The sequence below is a fragment of the Sapajus apella genome, unplaced genomic scaffold, assembly GCF_009761245.1.
Source record: "Sapajus apella isolate SASKATOON/1434 unplaced genomic scaffold, GSC_monkey_1.0 scaffold4, whole genome shotgun sequence".
In the NCBI taxonomy this organism is placed as follows: domain Eukaryota; kingdom Metazoa; phylum Chordata; class Mammalia; order Primates; family Cebidae; genus Sapajus; species Sapajus apella.
In genome coordinates, this window is record NW_022436944.1 from 47191753 (window position 1) to 47204653 (window position 12901).

At 36.7% G+C, this 12901-nt stretch overlaps 1 protein-coding gene across 10 annotated transcripts in view; it reads right to left on the reverse strand.

The window, feature by feature from the left end:
- Positions 1-12901, reverse strand: part of NEK10 (NIMA related kinase 10) — a 249261-nt gene that overhangs the window by 161173 nt on the left and 75187 nt on the right. For 8 of the 10 annotated variants that reach the window (XM_032268066.1, XM_032268089.1, XM_032268083.1 and 5 more), the window contains 7 exons: positions 11146-11210; positions 9354-9456; positions 9132-9260; positions 8484-8621; positions 5593-5638; positions 3393-3514; positions 3154-3256 (listed from right to left, as the gene is read on the reverse strand). In XM_032268066.1, the coding sequence (XP_032123957.1) occupies positions 3154-3256; positions 3393-3514; positions 5593-5638; positions 8484-8621; positions 9132-9260; positions 9354-9456; positions 11146-11210 (706 nt within the window). Of the gene's footprint in view, positions 1-3153; positions 3257-3392; positions 3515-5592; positions 5639-8483; positions 8622-9131; positions 9261-9353; positions 9457-11145; positions 11211-12901 lie in introns of those variants that run through there. The other 2 variants (XM_032268133.1, XM_032268142.1) reach the window with 2 other exon arrangements.

Genomic DNA, 12901 nt, shown 5'->3' on the forward strand with positions numbered 1-12901 from the left:
AAATGAAAACAGAGAGAGCAGAAGGGAGAAAAGTGGTGAAGAAATAATGCAGAAAATCTTCCCAGGACTGAAGTTTTAAGTCTCCAGACTGAAGAGCACATCTAGCTACAGACACATTTAATTTTAAAGGCCCATCCAAAGCCGTGGATAAAGGGAACATTCTGAAATTTTCCAGAGTGATAAAATAGCTCACGTATCAAGAAACAAGCATCAGAAGAACACTGGATTTTCTGATAGCACAACTAGATATTAGAAGACTGGAGAAATGCCTTTAAAACTTGAGAGAATAAAACCTTTCATCTGAGAATACTACACCAAGCCGAACTACTAGTCAAATAAAAGGGTCCCATAAAAATATTTGTAGCAAGCGAGCATCCAAAAAACATAACTTCCAAAGCACTCTTTCTTAGAAAGGTACTAGAAGACATACTCCAGCAGAGCAGGGCACTTTACAGAGAAAAAGACACAGAACATAAGACACAGAGTCTACAGTCCGAAGGTGAACAAATAATAGCTCCGTGACAACGGCTGTGCAGCAGGCCTAAAGGGAAACCCAGAGTGCACTCCAACAAGCAGCTGCAGGAACGAGGAGTCCAGGGAGACAGAAGTGGGAGCACTAGTTTGACCATGTGGAAGTGGTACGGAGAGGGCTTTATAATTCTTCTGGAAGATTTGAAGAAAAGTAAATGATAGGTACAAAGAAAACCAGGAAGACAAACAAAAAAGAAGGCAATCCTTAACCCTAAGAAAAGCAAAACAATCTATAAGAAAGGATAGGTAAGCAACATTGAACAGTAATTACATGGCGATAACAGTGTAAACATTGAATATTGACTTAACATAGAATTCTGCTATAACTGTACTGGCAGGATGGTAGATGGGGAAGAAGAAGAAAGCAAACGAAATTTTCACCTATTACAATAGAAAACCAAATACCATAAGAAAAAGAGTAAAAAGTGGAAAAGTGGCTGTTTTGTGAGAACAGAACTAGGGGTTTCAAAGGAGTGGGACGTAAAACTGTTTTTCTCTATAAGCTTTTTATTTTGCAAACTGTTTGGGTGTGTGATAATGATTAAGGGAAGTAAATATAAGTTTAGAAATAAAAACAGGCTAACGCAATAAAAGATTAAGCTTAGTACATTTCAATGTAACGAAAGGAAATGATTACAGCTAATCTTCATAAGAAAATAAAATGCAGAGCTGGCTACTGCTCAGAAAATGTGGCCTGAAGAGCCTTTAAGAAGGATTAAACATATTTGTTCTGTTTTGCATATACATAACTATATTATATATGTATATATGTACTATTTGCTATAAAATTAAAACACACAATTTATAATAATCTTTACTAACTGAAATTGACATATCTGCATATAAATAAATTGTAAAAAAATTTCAGGAAATATAAGTTCAGTTTATAAAAAGAGAAAGCATAAAAAGCCTCAGGTAAACAAAGTTATAATTAATTTCAAATGATTAAGCAAATGAGTATCCAAGATAAAGATTCACAGTTATTTTGTCTCTCTTTTTATTTCACAATGCATTGGCTTGGAATTATTTCCAAGTAGCTTTGTATTGAAGGTTATCTAGAATTTCTGCTGTAGGTTGTTTTTTTTTCAACAAATATATTAGTATGATATTCTACCAAATTTGGATGGTAAATCTTATCACTGTTCCTGACCACATGTTGTTATAGCAAATGTGTACATTTGGAATTGCCTCCATGAGTACTTAAATTCTAAAACGAAGGGACTCAGCTTTAGATGCTGTCATACGTTGTCATGTGACATCGATGACATCTCCACATCAATAATGTTTATGGCAGCAGTCTCCAGCACCGGGTTTCTAAGGCAACCCAATGGGTGGACGGTGGGGGTGGGGGCAGCAAAAATATTAAGACCTCTATTTTCATTTTGTAATGTATTTCTTTACAATTTATTTCCGTTGACTTTGTTATTTACTATAGAATCTTTGTTCAGTAATATATGTATAGAATTTATAAATAAGCCTATATGTATTCTCAAAAGTATTTTATTGCTGGGATGTTATGATCAAAAATATTTGGAGACTGCTGATTTAGGAAGGTGTCTCCCTAATGGTAGTTAGCGAACCATTAAAGTCATGAGAGCAACACAAGCGTTCATGAGGCAGGCAGGAGAAAGCTAATATGTCATCCTAAGCTAAAAACTTAATTTCAAGTTATGATTAAGAATTAAACAACTGGGAAGAAAAAATAAACCTTCTCATTTGCAAAATTTTATCTAGCATTAAGCCTACCTGCTATAGATGAAAAAAATTATGATAAAAACTCTATGTTAAAATATACGAATGGCTAGAGGTTTTATAGCCCTCCATATGTACATTTGTCACTTATAAGGCACAGACTATAGTAAAATGGTTCAAAACAATGTGCTCATGTGGTGGTCAAAAAAGCTTTTGTTGATGAGGCAGTGTTCTACAGTAAGAAAAAAACCTGAAAACCATTGATTTTGGAAGTAAATACTTAAGTATTCTAAGAGTACTTCACTCTCTCATATGGGCAAAATATAGTTCAGTCATTTAGAACTATACTAGTCACTGTCCAGCATGGTACCCACTTATCACATAGGAATGTCTAAATTAAAATTTAATAAAATTTGGCCACGTGTGGTGGAGTCACGCCTGCAGTCCCAGCACTTTGGGAAGACAAGGTGGTGGATCACATGAGGCCAGGAATTTGAGACCAGCCTGGACAACACTGTGAAACCCAGCATCTACTAAAAATACAAAAATTAGGTGGGCGGGGTGGTGGGTACCCAGAATCCCAGCAACTCGGGAGGCTGAGGCACAAGAATCACTTGCACCCAGGACGTAGAAGTTGCAGTGAGCCAAGATCGTACCACTGCACTCCAGCCTGGGCGACAGAGCCAGACCCTGTCAAAAGAAAAAAAGAAGAAGACGAAAAAAACATTTAATTAAAATTTAAGATGTATTTCCTCAGTCACACTAACCACATTTCAAGTGCCCAATAGCCACATGGGGCAAGTGGTTACCGTACTGGACAGTGTAGATAGAGACCATTCCCATGAGTGCCAAAAGTTCTGTTGGACACGACGACTCTAGAATAGTATTCCACAATTCTTTAGTTAAAAGTTTAAAAATGTTTATACTTACTAACTGTTACTTTGTCCTTATCCCCCAACATAATGTTGTTTGGTGTCAGATCTCTATGGACAATCCTCTTCTCCTTGTGTAAGTATCGAAGAGCTAAGCACAGCTTGAAACAATGAATAAAAACATATTTTATTTCCCACAATGTACATAAAGCCAACAATGATTACTGCACATGTCTCTAAGAAGCCAGCTCAGAGCTTTATTGTTTTAAGAAAAATTTAGTGAAGCTAAAAGCGTACCTGTATAAATATTTTCCATAGTCTTTCTTCTGTAAAATGGTGCTGTTTCTCCTTCAAAGAACTGAAATGCTCTCCAAGCGGGGCTCCTTCTATAAGCTCCATAACTATGTACAACCTATCATCTATTCAAATATCACAAAAGGCCATAGAGATTTAAATCAATACAGACACCTTGAAATATTTTATGAATGAGAGTTCAAGCTTCCCAATGTCTGTGCAGGACACTAACACTAAAGGATTAGGGGTGATGTGCTAAAATACAGAGCCTCTCAGCCCCAGAAGAGGTGAAGGTGAGGGGGTCTTAGGAAAACTGCGACCCAGCAACAATATCTTCTGGCTACAGGCAATCCCTTAGCATGAGTTTATACTGGCAAATATTATCATTTTCTATGTATGCCAGGATGTGGAATGACTGAAAGGCACCACAGAGAACAAGCAAATGATCTCCAGTCACGGAGGATTCCCTGAAGAACATGTAAGCCCATCCTTCCTCCCAATGATTTGAAATTTAGCCTCAGATCAAGTCAGACGTTCAGAAAATTGCATTTTCAACTGCATTGTTTCATATTGTGATAGATTTACTTTACAGAATTTTACACTGGAATGATTCCACGGTTTTGCAATAACACAGTTGAAAATAACACACATGAGAGAAATTTCTGTTATATCTTTCAAGAGCAAAAAAAAACAAAGGAAAAGAAAACTGGACTTCTCCAGGTTTTATCTTATAGCTACGGAGAATTTCATGACTCTTTGTCTTTTTGCTTTGGATGCCAAGAAACAAAAAAGTAAATTCTACTTCCTCCTGTAAAACCAATAGGATTTATTAACAATGGTATGTGATATGTGTCTTCTGAAACTTTGGGATGTATATAAAATATGTGTGTAGAACATATTTACAAAAACGGAATCATACCAAAAATGTTCTGCAATTTATGCTTTTTTTCATTAAGCAGCCTTATATTTCAGTGCACACAGATCCATATCATTCTTTCTGCTGGCTGTATGGTTTTGTACAATATGGGTATATCATAATTTATTTAATCATTCTCCTACAGATAGACATTTATATTGTTTCCAATTTTTTCAGAATTTCAAGAAATATTCTTTCATGTACCAATATTACCTCTAGCTTTACTTTCAATTTTCTCATCCTTCATTCTTCTTTATTACAATTTCCTAATCTATTTCATCATATTTTTAAGCCATTTCCTTTTTTTTTTGGGGAGCAGGTAGTATAAAAGTTTTTGTTTTTTATATTAAGACAGGTTATGTCACTTCAGTACAAGTCGGAAGCCAACCTTGATCTTTTTTGAAGGGATATGCACTAAATTACAGAAAATTATTCTAATATCAAAAATAAATGAGTAAAGGGGACAGAATTTACTGCATGAGTGTTAGCACTGAGTTTTTCTGAGTCATCTAAGGGAAGGGAGATGGGTAAAATCATAACAAATGCCAAAGTCACATACAAGAGATTTTCTTAAATAACAATAGCACTGATAAAGAGGTAGCCTGGAAACCCCAGTCATTGCCTTGTATCTCTTTCATTCTTCAAGTGGAGATTTATTTCGATATTTGATATACGACACATATCATTAAAGTTTATCAATACTTATATTATTTCTGTCATAGGCCCTATTTAAAAAAAAAAAAAAAAAAGAGCAGCTGAGTTTAGCTTTATCTCAATGTTTTGGTTCTAGCTCAGCATTCCATCCTGCAGAAAGCAACCCTGCCTGCCTGCAGAATCAGTCTAGGCTCCATCGCCACCTTGTGGCATTTATCTGAACTTCAAGTAAAAGACATCTCAAAGACCTAGCTCTCGCCAACTTACTCTGGGGAGGGAAAATGTCACGTGAGTCAGCAAAAACAACTTTCTTTTCTTAAGGAAGCTTCATCCTTTAGTTTTCTTTTTTCCTGATCCTATTAAGTGATTTTTTTGTATATGAGAATGACAATAACTCTTTTGGTTTGTTTATGTGTCTTTCACACGAGCTAAGTATTTTACAACTATCTTTAGGTCACTGATGAGATCACTGTTTGAGTAGTCAAGAAAGCGATCCTTAAGATCATCTACTGTCATCTTAACAAAAAATGTCAATAAAATAGTTGATCAGGTTTCTTTTGTGACATTCTAATATACAAAAATAAACATGACAAAAAACTTTTATTTAGAAATATCATGAAAACTCATACTTACTTTCCAGAAATGTTTTGTAATAACGTACAATGTTGGGATGATAAAGCTATGAGAAAATAAATAACAAACATGTATTGCACTGCTTCAAAACACAGTTTTTTCACTGACTACGCAGACTTCATATTTGAAAAGTACAAAAAATTATATTTCTTTACAATTTAAGCATTTCAAGATATCATCGAATTGAAATTGTTGTGATTTTTTAAAACCTGTGGCTTAAAAATCAGTCTGAAAATACCAATCCTATATGGCTTAAACAAAATTTAAAACGTTCTATCACCTACTTTACTACCTAACTTAGCCAAGAGAACTATAGAGGTAGAAGAAATATTAAGAATTCCTTTAGCACTCCTTGCCACAATCCCACACACAGACTATATAAAGGAGAAAAACAAAATGAGGTAACTTCTGTTGACTATAAATATTCATTGTTCTTTATCTCTCCCTACCACCTAAACATTTATGTAGAGTTTGTGTCTATTAACACCATTCCTTTATATGCTCTCCAAAATGATTAGTAGGAAAATGACATAATCTAAGAGTTAACTCAGTTTAAATCATAATAACAAGCGACAAGGATTTCCTCCTTAAACAAACTTTAGTCAGGCTCCTCTGAGTCCTCCTGGTGACTAGGCCTCATCCCTGGTCTGTCAGTTTTAGCAACTTGTATCCTGCTAAGTCAGTTTATGGAAAAATCTCCCACCCTTGACATCCAATTAAGTTTCTCACCCACTCACCCTTGATATCTAACCAAGTTCCTCTTAGTAAACTTCCACTCACTGACCCCCTCACCCTGACCATTGGCTCTGAGCCCCTAGCTGTCCTGTCCTTATATTCAGAGTTGGGTTCAATCTTTCTCCTCTATTACAATAGTCTGACATCTATTGCAATAGTATCGAATAAAGTCTTCCTCATCATTTTTAAAAAGTATCTAGTGCAATTTCTCTTCAATAAGTTAAGGATGTGAGTGGAATTTCTAATTTTTTAATTTAAAAAAGATCATTTGCTAGAAGAATGCTAATATTTTGGTAGTTTTTGCTTCTAATTTGAGTTTCTAGATGAAATTTGTCTTAGAACAGTCACCATCACATCAACAAATGGCTTGCTGACATCTCTCTTCAGTCTTTCAGAAAGACTTTTTGCAGGGAGATTGCTAGCTGTCCACCAAAAACCTGCTGTCCCCCTGCTCCACCGCAATACAGTTGTAGCTGGTCATGGCTTCCCAGTTAGAGAGGACTTCTCAGTCTCCCTTGAAGCCGGGGTGAAGCTACCACTCAGATCTGACCTATGGGAAGTAAAAGCAAGCCTGTGCGCTTCCTGAGTGAACTCTACACATTAGGAATAGCCCTCCATGCTCCTCCTCATCCCACCTCGGATGTGATCGTGGCTATGGCAGTTTCAACCACACAGAAAAGGACAATGTGCTAGGAGATGACAGCACAAGAGGAGAGGGAAAAACCTGCATTCCCAAACAATCCCAAGGAGCAGAGAACACTACCAACCTGGTTTACTCACTTTGGCATTGTTCTGTGAAAGAGAAACAACCCACTGCCCTGTGAGGCCTCTTTTTAAGCACTGCATTTTGGATGGTTAAGCTTAATGTATTCTCCCGTTCTAGTCCCATTTGTTTCGCTTCTGCCTGCCACTACCTCCTCCTTTAAGGACTCAATATATCCTCCTTTCCATCCGTTCGACCCTCTAGTGAGACAGCAATTTTGAGTTACCTCGAAGCCCAAGCACATGCCTCCTAGCTGGCCCTAGTCTGATAGTGTCTTTTCTTAGGAAATGTGCTAAAACAAATAATCTACTTCATCATCTAGGAAATGGCCAGCAGATTTTAAACAATATGGTGCCAGGTAACCAGCCAAAACCATATTCTGGACCTGGCTTACCCGCAAGGACTATAACCATATTTGGGTCCAAATGTAAACACTGGACTGGCTTAGGTCAAAAGCCCTGTTCTAGCCTTGTGCTACAACAAAAAAAGCACACTATGGAAGGCTAGATGACCCTACAATGAATAAACACATGAACAAACTTTTTAAAGCCTAATGTATGAGTATATAAAAGTCAACTATAAAATAAACTGTTAGTGATAATATTTACTATAATATATAAACTGGAGTAGCACTATTGATTTTGATGAACAAAGGTCACCGTATTTATGGAATTCTTTACGTCCCAACACAGATGCTCTGCAAATGTGACTAGCGGAGGACAAAAAGCAGCGAAGCTGATAGCACCACAGGAATTATAAACGAACAGTGTTTGTCATGAATGTGCAAATAAGGAAGGCTGAAAAAGAAACCAATGTGTTTTTGGATCACACAAAGAAATCCCATTTCTCTTTGAAATGTTTATTCTTCCTTCTCAAACAAACTTTCATAATGAGAGTTAATTGAGCTGTTACATTATGTCAGAGTATTCTGCACATGCCAATAAATAATAACCCATCTTGAAAAATCTACATTTTAGATTTAATAAGCTACATTTGAGGAATGTTAACAGCTTGGTTCCTCTTGAAAAAAGTCAGGAAACTCTTAATCGTGTTTCTATGTATGTAACCAAGTAACCAAATATCCTAAAATATAATGAGAAAATAATAGATATGCTCACAATGAAAATAAAAGGATTTCTCAGATCTGATGCATTCTGTGCCATAAATACAATTGTTTTGTATCCATGACCCGATAGAAACTCCAGAAAGTGTTTTTATGCTTCAGTGTCAAGGCTTAGGAAAAAAGCTGGCAAAAATATCACTGCTTCAATGTCAATTATTTCACATAGATCTAGTTCATAAACAGCATGGACAAGAACAGCACCACAACTCTACTTTCTTGCAATGACATTTATTTAAGAAAAACATCTCCAGAAACAAGAAAAACACTTACCTGTTCTTTTATTATTGTTAATTCAGAAACAATATTCCTTACGCTGCTGTCTCGATCCTTCTTATCCTTTCCAAATGCTGGGTTATGTAAATTGACCTCTTTCATTGCTAAAAGATTTTGACCACTACGCTTTCTAACCTAAAATAAAGAAGAAAAACAACAACAACAAAAAAGGAACAGGGTAAAGAAGGTGAAGGTAGAAAGGGGAAGAAAGAGAGAGACTTACAAACTCACATGAGTAACTTAGTCATATAAATAAGTCACAGAGCATTTAAAGTACCAGCTGTATTTACATTAAGCTCAGCTCAAAACATTGGTATCTCCTGGGTCCATCTGCATTACTTAGTAGCGTTTTTTAATTCAGAGATTGTGTCATGCATTGGGACAAGCTATTCTGAATATTTTTGAGAGAGATTAGTAATGCCTTTTGTCTTAAAAAGTCAGTGGCCAATTTCTAGAGCTGACAGCTAAAACAATATTAGTGTGGCCATCTCTATCTGTGTGACAAAAATAATCATTCTGATTTTCGTGTCTATTTGTTCACTATTTTTCTATGGCAAAAGTTCCAATTCAATTGAGTACGGGTGTGCAAGTGTGACGTCCGGTTTGGTTGGGAGCATCAGAAATGTTCCCCGAGGGGAAAGTCACCTTGTAAACACAGCCAAAAGCTCCACTTCCAAGATGATCCAAAATCGCGTAGTTGCCTATATATTTCCAAGGAGCTTTGTTCTGATTAATGCTCTCAATATTTTCAGCAATCTGCTTCAGTTCATCCTCCTAATCAAAATAGAAAAAGGAAATGTGTTCCTGTGATAAATTCCATCCTGACTGCATAACAGCATGCCAAAATATTGAAAACTCTGGACTTACCACTAATAAATTCAACTTTGATACCAATTCTTCATAAGCACTGATATCACGTACATAATGTCCTATGTCAATGAAGATCTCAAACAAGTCTGTGGGGAAAAGTCTACAGAAAAGATTACACACACTTAACGTAGAGCTTGGATACTTCTGGCCATTACTTCCCTTTTGAATGCAGCTGACTCGCTGATTAATTACATGAAACAAATGTAACTGCTTTTGGTTATCAACAAAGTTGGGAGAATAATACTCCCCAACTTGTCTTGAAAAAACACACTATTTACAGTTTTTGAGGGATAAGAAAAATACAAATGGAGAAGAAAGTTCTAGAAATCTGCTGCACAGCCCTGTGCTTATAGTCAACAATAATGTACACTTAATGTTTGAAGCAGGTAGATGGCATGTTAATATTTTTACCATAATTTAAAATTAGATATGATACAGATTATACAAAAACCTTATTTGTAAGATATTTGGGGGTATAAGTATTGAATATATTAGAAGAAAACGATGATTGGGTGTTTTCTGAGTGTGGAGTACTTTCAAGTCATTTGACTCAGATTTTAGTAAGAAGTAAATACTAACCCAACTTTTAAATGTTTTATGAAAATAAAAATACTGGTACATGAAAAATAAAGAGATTCATTCATCATTCCCAAGACACTGGTTTCAAGAGCTTTTAAAATATTTGAGTTCACTAAAATGGATGGTTTGGAACTTTGAAATGAAAGATTATAAAGAATAAGTAGCTGGGTGCAATGGCTCACGTCTGTAATCCCAACACTTTGGGAGGCTGAGATGGTGGATCACCTGAGTTCAGGAGTTCAAGACCAGCCTAGCCAACATGGTGAAACCCCGTCTCTACTGAAAATACAAAAATTAGCCAGGCATGGTAGTGAATGCCTGTAGTTCCAGCTGCTCAGGAGGCTGAGGCAGGAGAAGCAACAGAACAAGACTGTGTATCAAAAAACAAACAAACAAACAAACTAATTTTACTTTATTTTTCCCGAAATCCAAGCATCTTATAGAAATAAAGTAACATCAAATGCTCCATGCTTTCTGCACTTGATCTCAGCCAAAAGGCCAAAAAGCAATGTTCCATGCTTTCCGAAAAAACAAACAACAACAAAAAAACAGTATATTAACTCAATACTTTATGTCTATTCTGCCTAATCAACAAAATTTTAATAAAAACTTGGGCCTATGATTTTGGCTAATCCACCCAACTAGATGGTGTGCAGAACACCATTGAGAGAACCAGTGTTTTCTTCCCAAAATGGTGACCTTTTGGTCAGGCTCAGCAACACAGTAACTTCACCCCAGAACATCCAGCCTCCCCTTCAAAGGAGTTCCTACACTATCAAAGACATAGAGAAAAATAGTTTGTTTTCCCTTTGATTAAATTCCCTTTGATTAAAAAGGGAAATTACAAGATTGACTTTCAAATTTCTAACTGGACAAAAACAGGCTGATATTTTAATGTCATCCTTTTAAAATGTTAATATCTTTTATTACCAAAAAGAAAACTAAAATCATAGTAGTCACGTGTAATCAAGGAGAGTTGTATTGATGTAGTGATTTATGCTCTTTCATCATCATTCTGTTAACATTCAATGTGACCAGATACGGAATCACCACAGTAGCTCACTTATATCAGTGAAATAAGAAATTTGAAGACACATGGTTTGCATACTGATGCATTACTTTCCCTCTGTTGCATCTAAACCAAGTATGTGAAAACAGTTCTATCTAACGAGCTCCTAAATCTAATGATCACTTATATTTCTCTTCATACCTTTTAAAGACTGGTCTGTTTCTTTCCATACTGAAGAGAAACCTCAAGGCTCTGAAAGCATAACACTAGAATATAAAAAGATATGTGATTCTTAAATGGTAGCTCAACAAATTAAAACATTTTCAGGAAAGAATTAACAGGAAGTAAACATTAACGTGACTTTATTGTATGTGGCTGGCCCAAGCTGGAGCCAAAGCTTATAGGTGAAAACAAAAAGCACCAACACCTGGGGTAATTCCCGTATTTAAAAAGTGTTTATGTTGTAGAATGCTAGGAATATTGGCCTTGCTTCACTCTGTACTCATTAATTTCTTTCTAGAAAGTACAAAATGAGTACAGAGACGAGAAATAAAATTCCAATGCTGAGAAAACCAAAGGTCTAAAGATTTCCAGGAGCTCAACGTTTATTTTGTTTCTAGCTTGCTATGTATACCTCAATATTTATATGGTTTCTGTGAGAAAATAAACACTAGAAATGATTACATATAAAAATAGCCACAGGCACACTGGACTCAAACTTGACAAATTGGTCTCTTGAGTAAAGAGTCTTAAGCACTCCCCAAATAGACAATCTGCAGTAACTCCCTAGAACACTCAGAAAGAGGCCTGCGAGTCTTTAGCTAGGAAAAATAAACATCTGACATTTTGCAATACTGGGAAAAAAAGAACGTGCCCAGCCTGCAGCTGTGCCTGCACAATAGGCCACCATTGGAGTGATCAGGGTCTGCTGAATCAAATCTCGGATCATTTCCTAAAATCAGTGCTCTCAATACAGAAGGGTCCCAAACAAAATTGCCCAGAGAGATGCGACTGATAACAGAATGACATGAAGAAGCCAGGTGAGAACAGTGGAGACTGTGAGGTACGGAGAGCATGCAAACTCCTCAAAAGCCCTTCAACTGGAATAAAAAAAAAAAAAAAAAAACTCCTACTGGCTTAACAAAACGTATCTGCAGGAGGGATCTGTCTTTATCTGTGTACCAGCACAGCGGCATACATCTGTGATGCACTGAAGAAATCAAGTCTCATGCCTGCACCTTCTCATTGGTAGCTCTCCAAAAACCCCTGCCTGCCAGCACAGAGACACCCCCAAAGAATTTGCTAGGTTTGGCCATCATTTTGGAGGATAACTCTTCAACCAGATTACAGACAAAGATTGTTTTTTCTTGCTTTTCGAAATGACTTGGGGAAAAAGATGAGCTGCAACTATGGCAAAGGCTTACTTTAAATCAGATTTTGACATTAGGGACCCTGCTCCCCGCCCCCACCTGCCAATACCCACTCCTCAAAAATGAACATAGAACCCTGCATAACTGTTCCCCTTTCTTACATGTGAGGCGTCATCTCCTGGAGCACTGCCTCCCGCAACTACACACCCCAGCCCCACTGAGCAGCTAACCCTTTCCTCAGCACACTCTAAGCTCACCGCTTTCACACTTGGTGCATGCTGTTCCCTCTGCATGGAATGCTCTTCCACCCTGCAGCAGACGCCACTGGTGCTCCACCCAATACCCCTCATCTACTTGGCAAGTCCCTTCTCACCCATCGAGATCCATGATGGCAAATAATTTTCCCTGTTATTATATTCTAATACATAAGAAATGCATTTTTTAAAAAACAGAACTTATTGATAAGCAAAGAAACACATAAATAAATCACCTAATTCTCCCATGGGCACCGAGAAACCACTGTTAAGCCTTCTGCATTGTTTTAACATTATTTGGTTCCATGCCAATCCCCCTCACCAGATACTTTT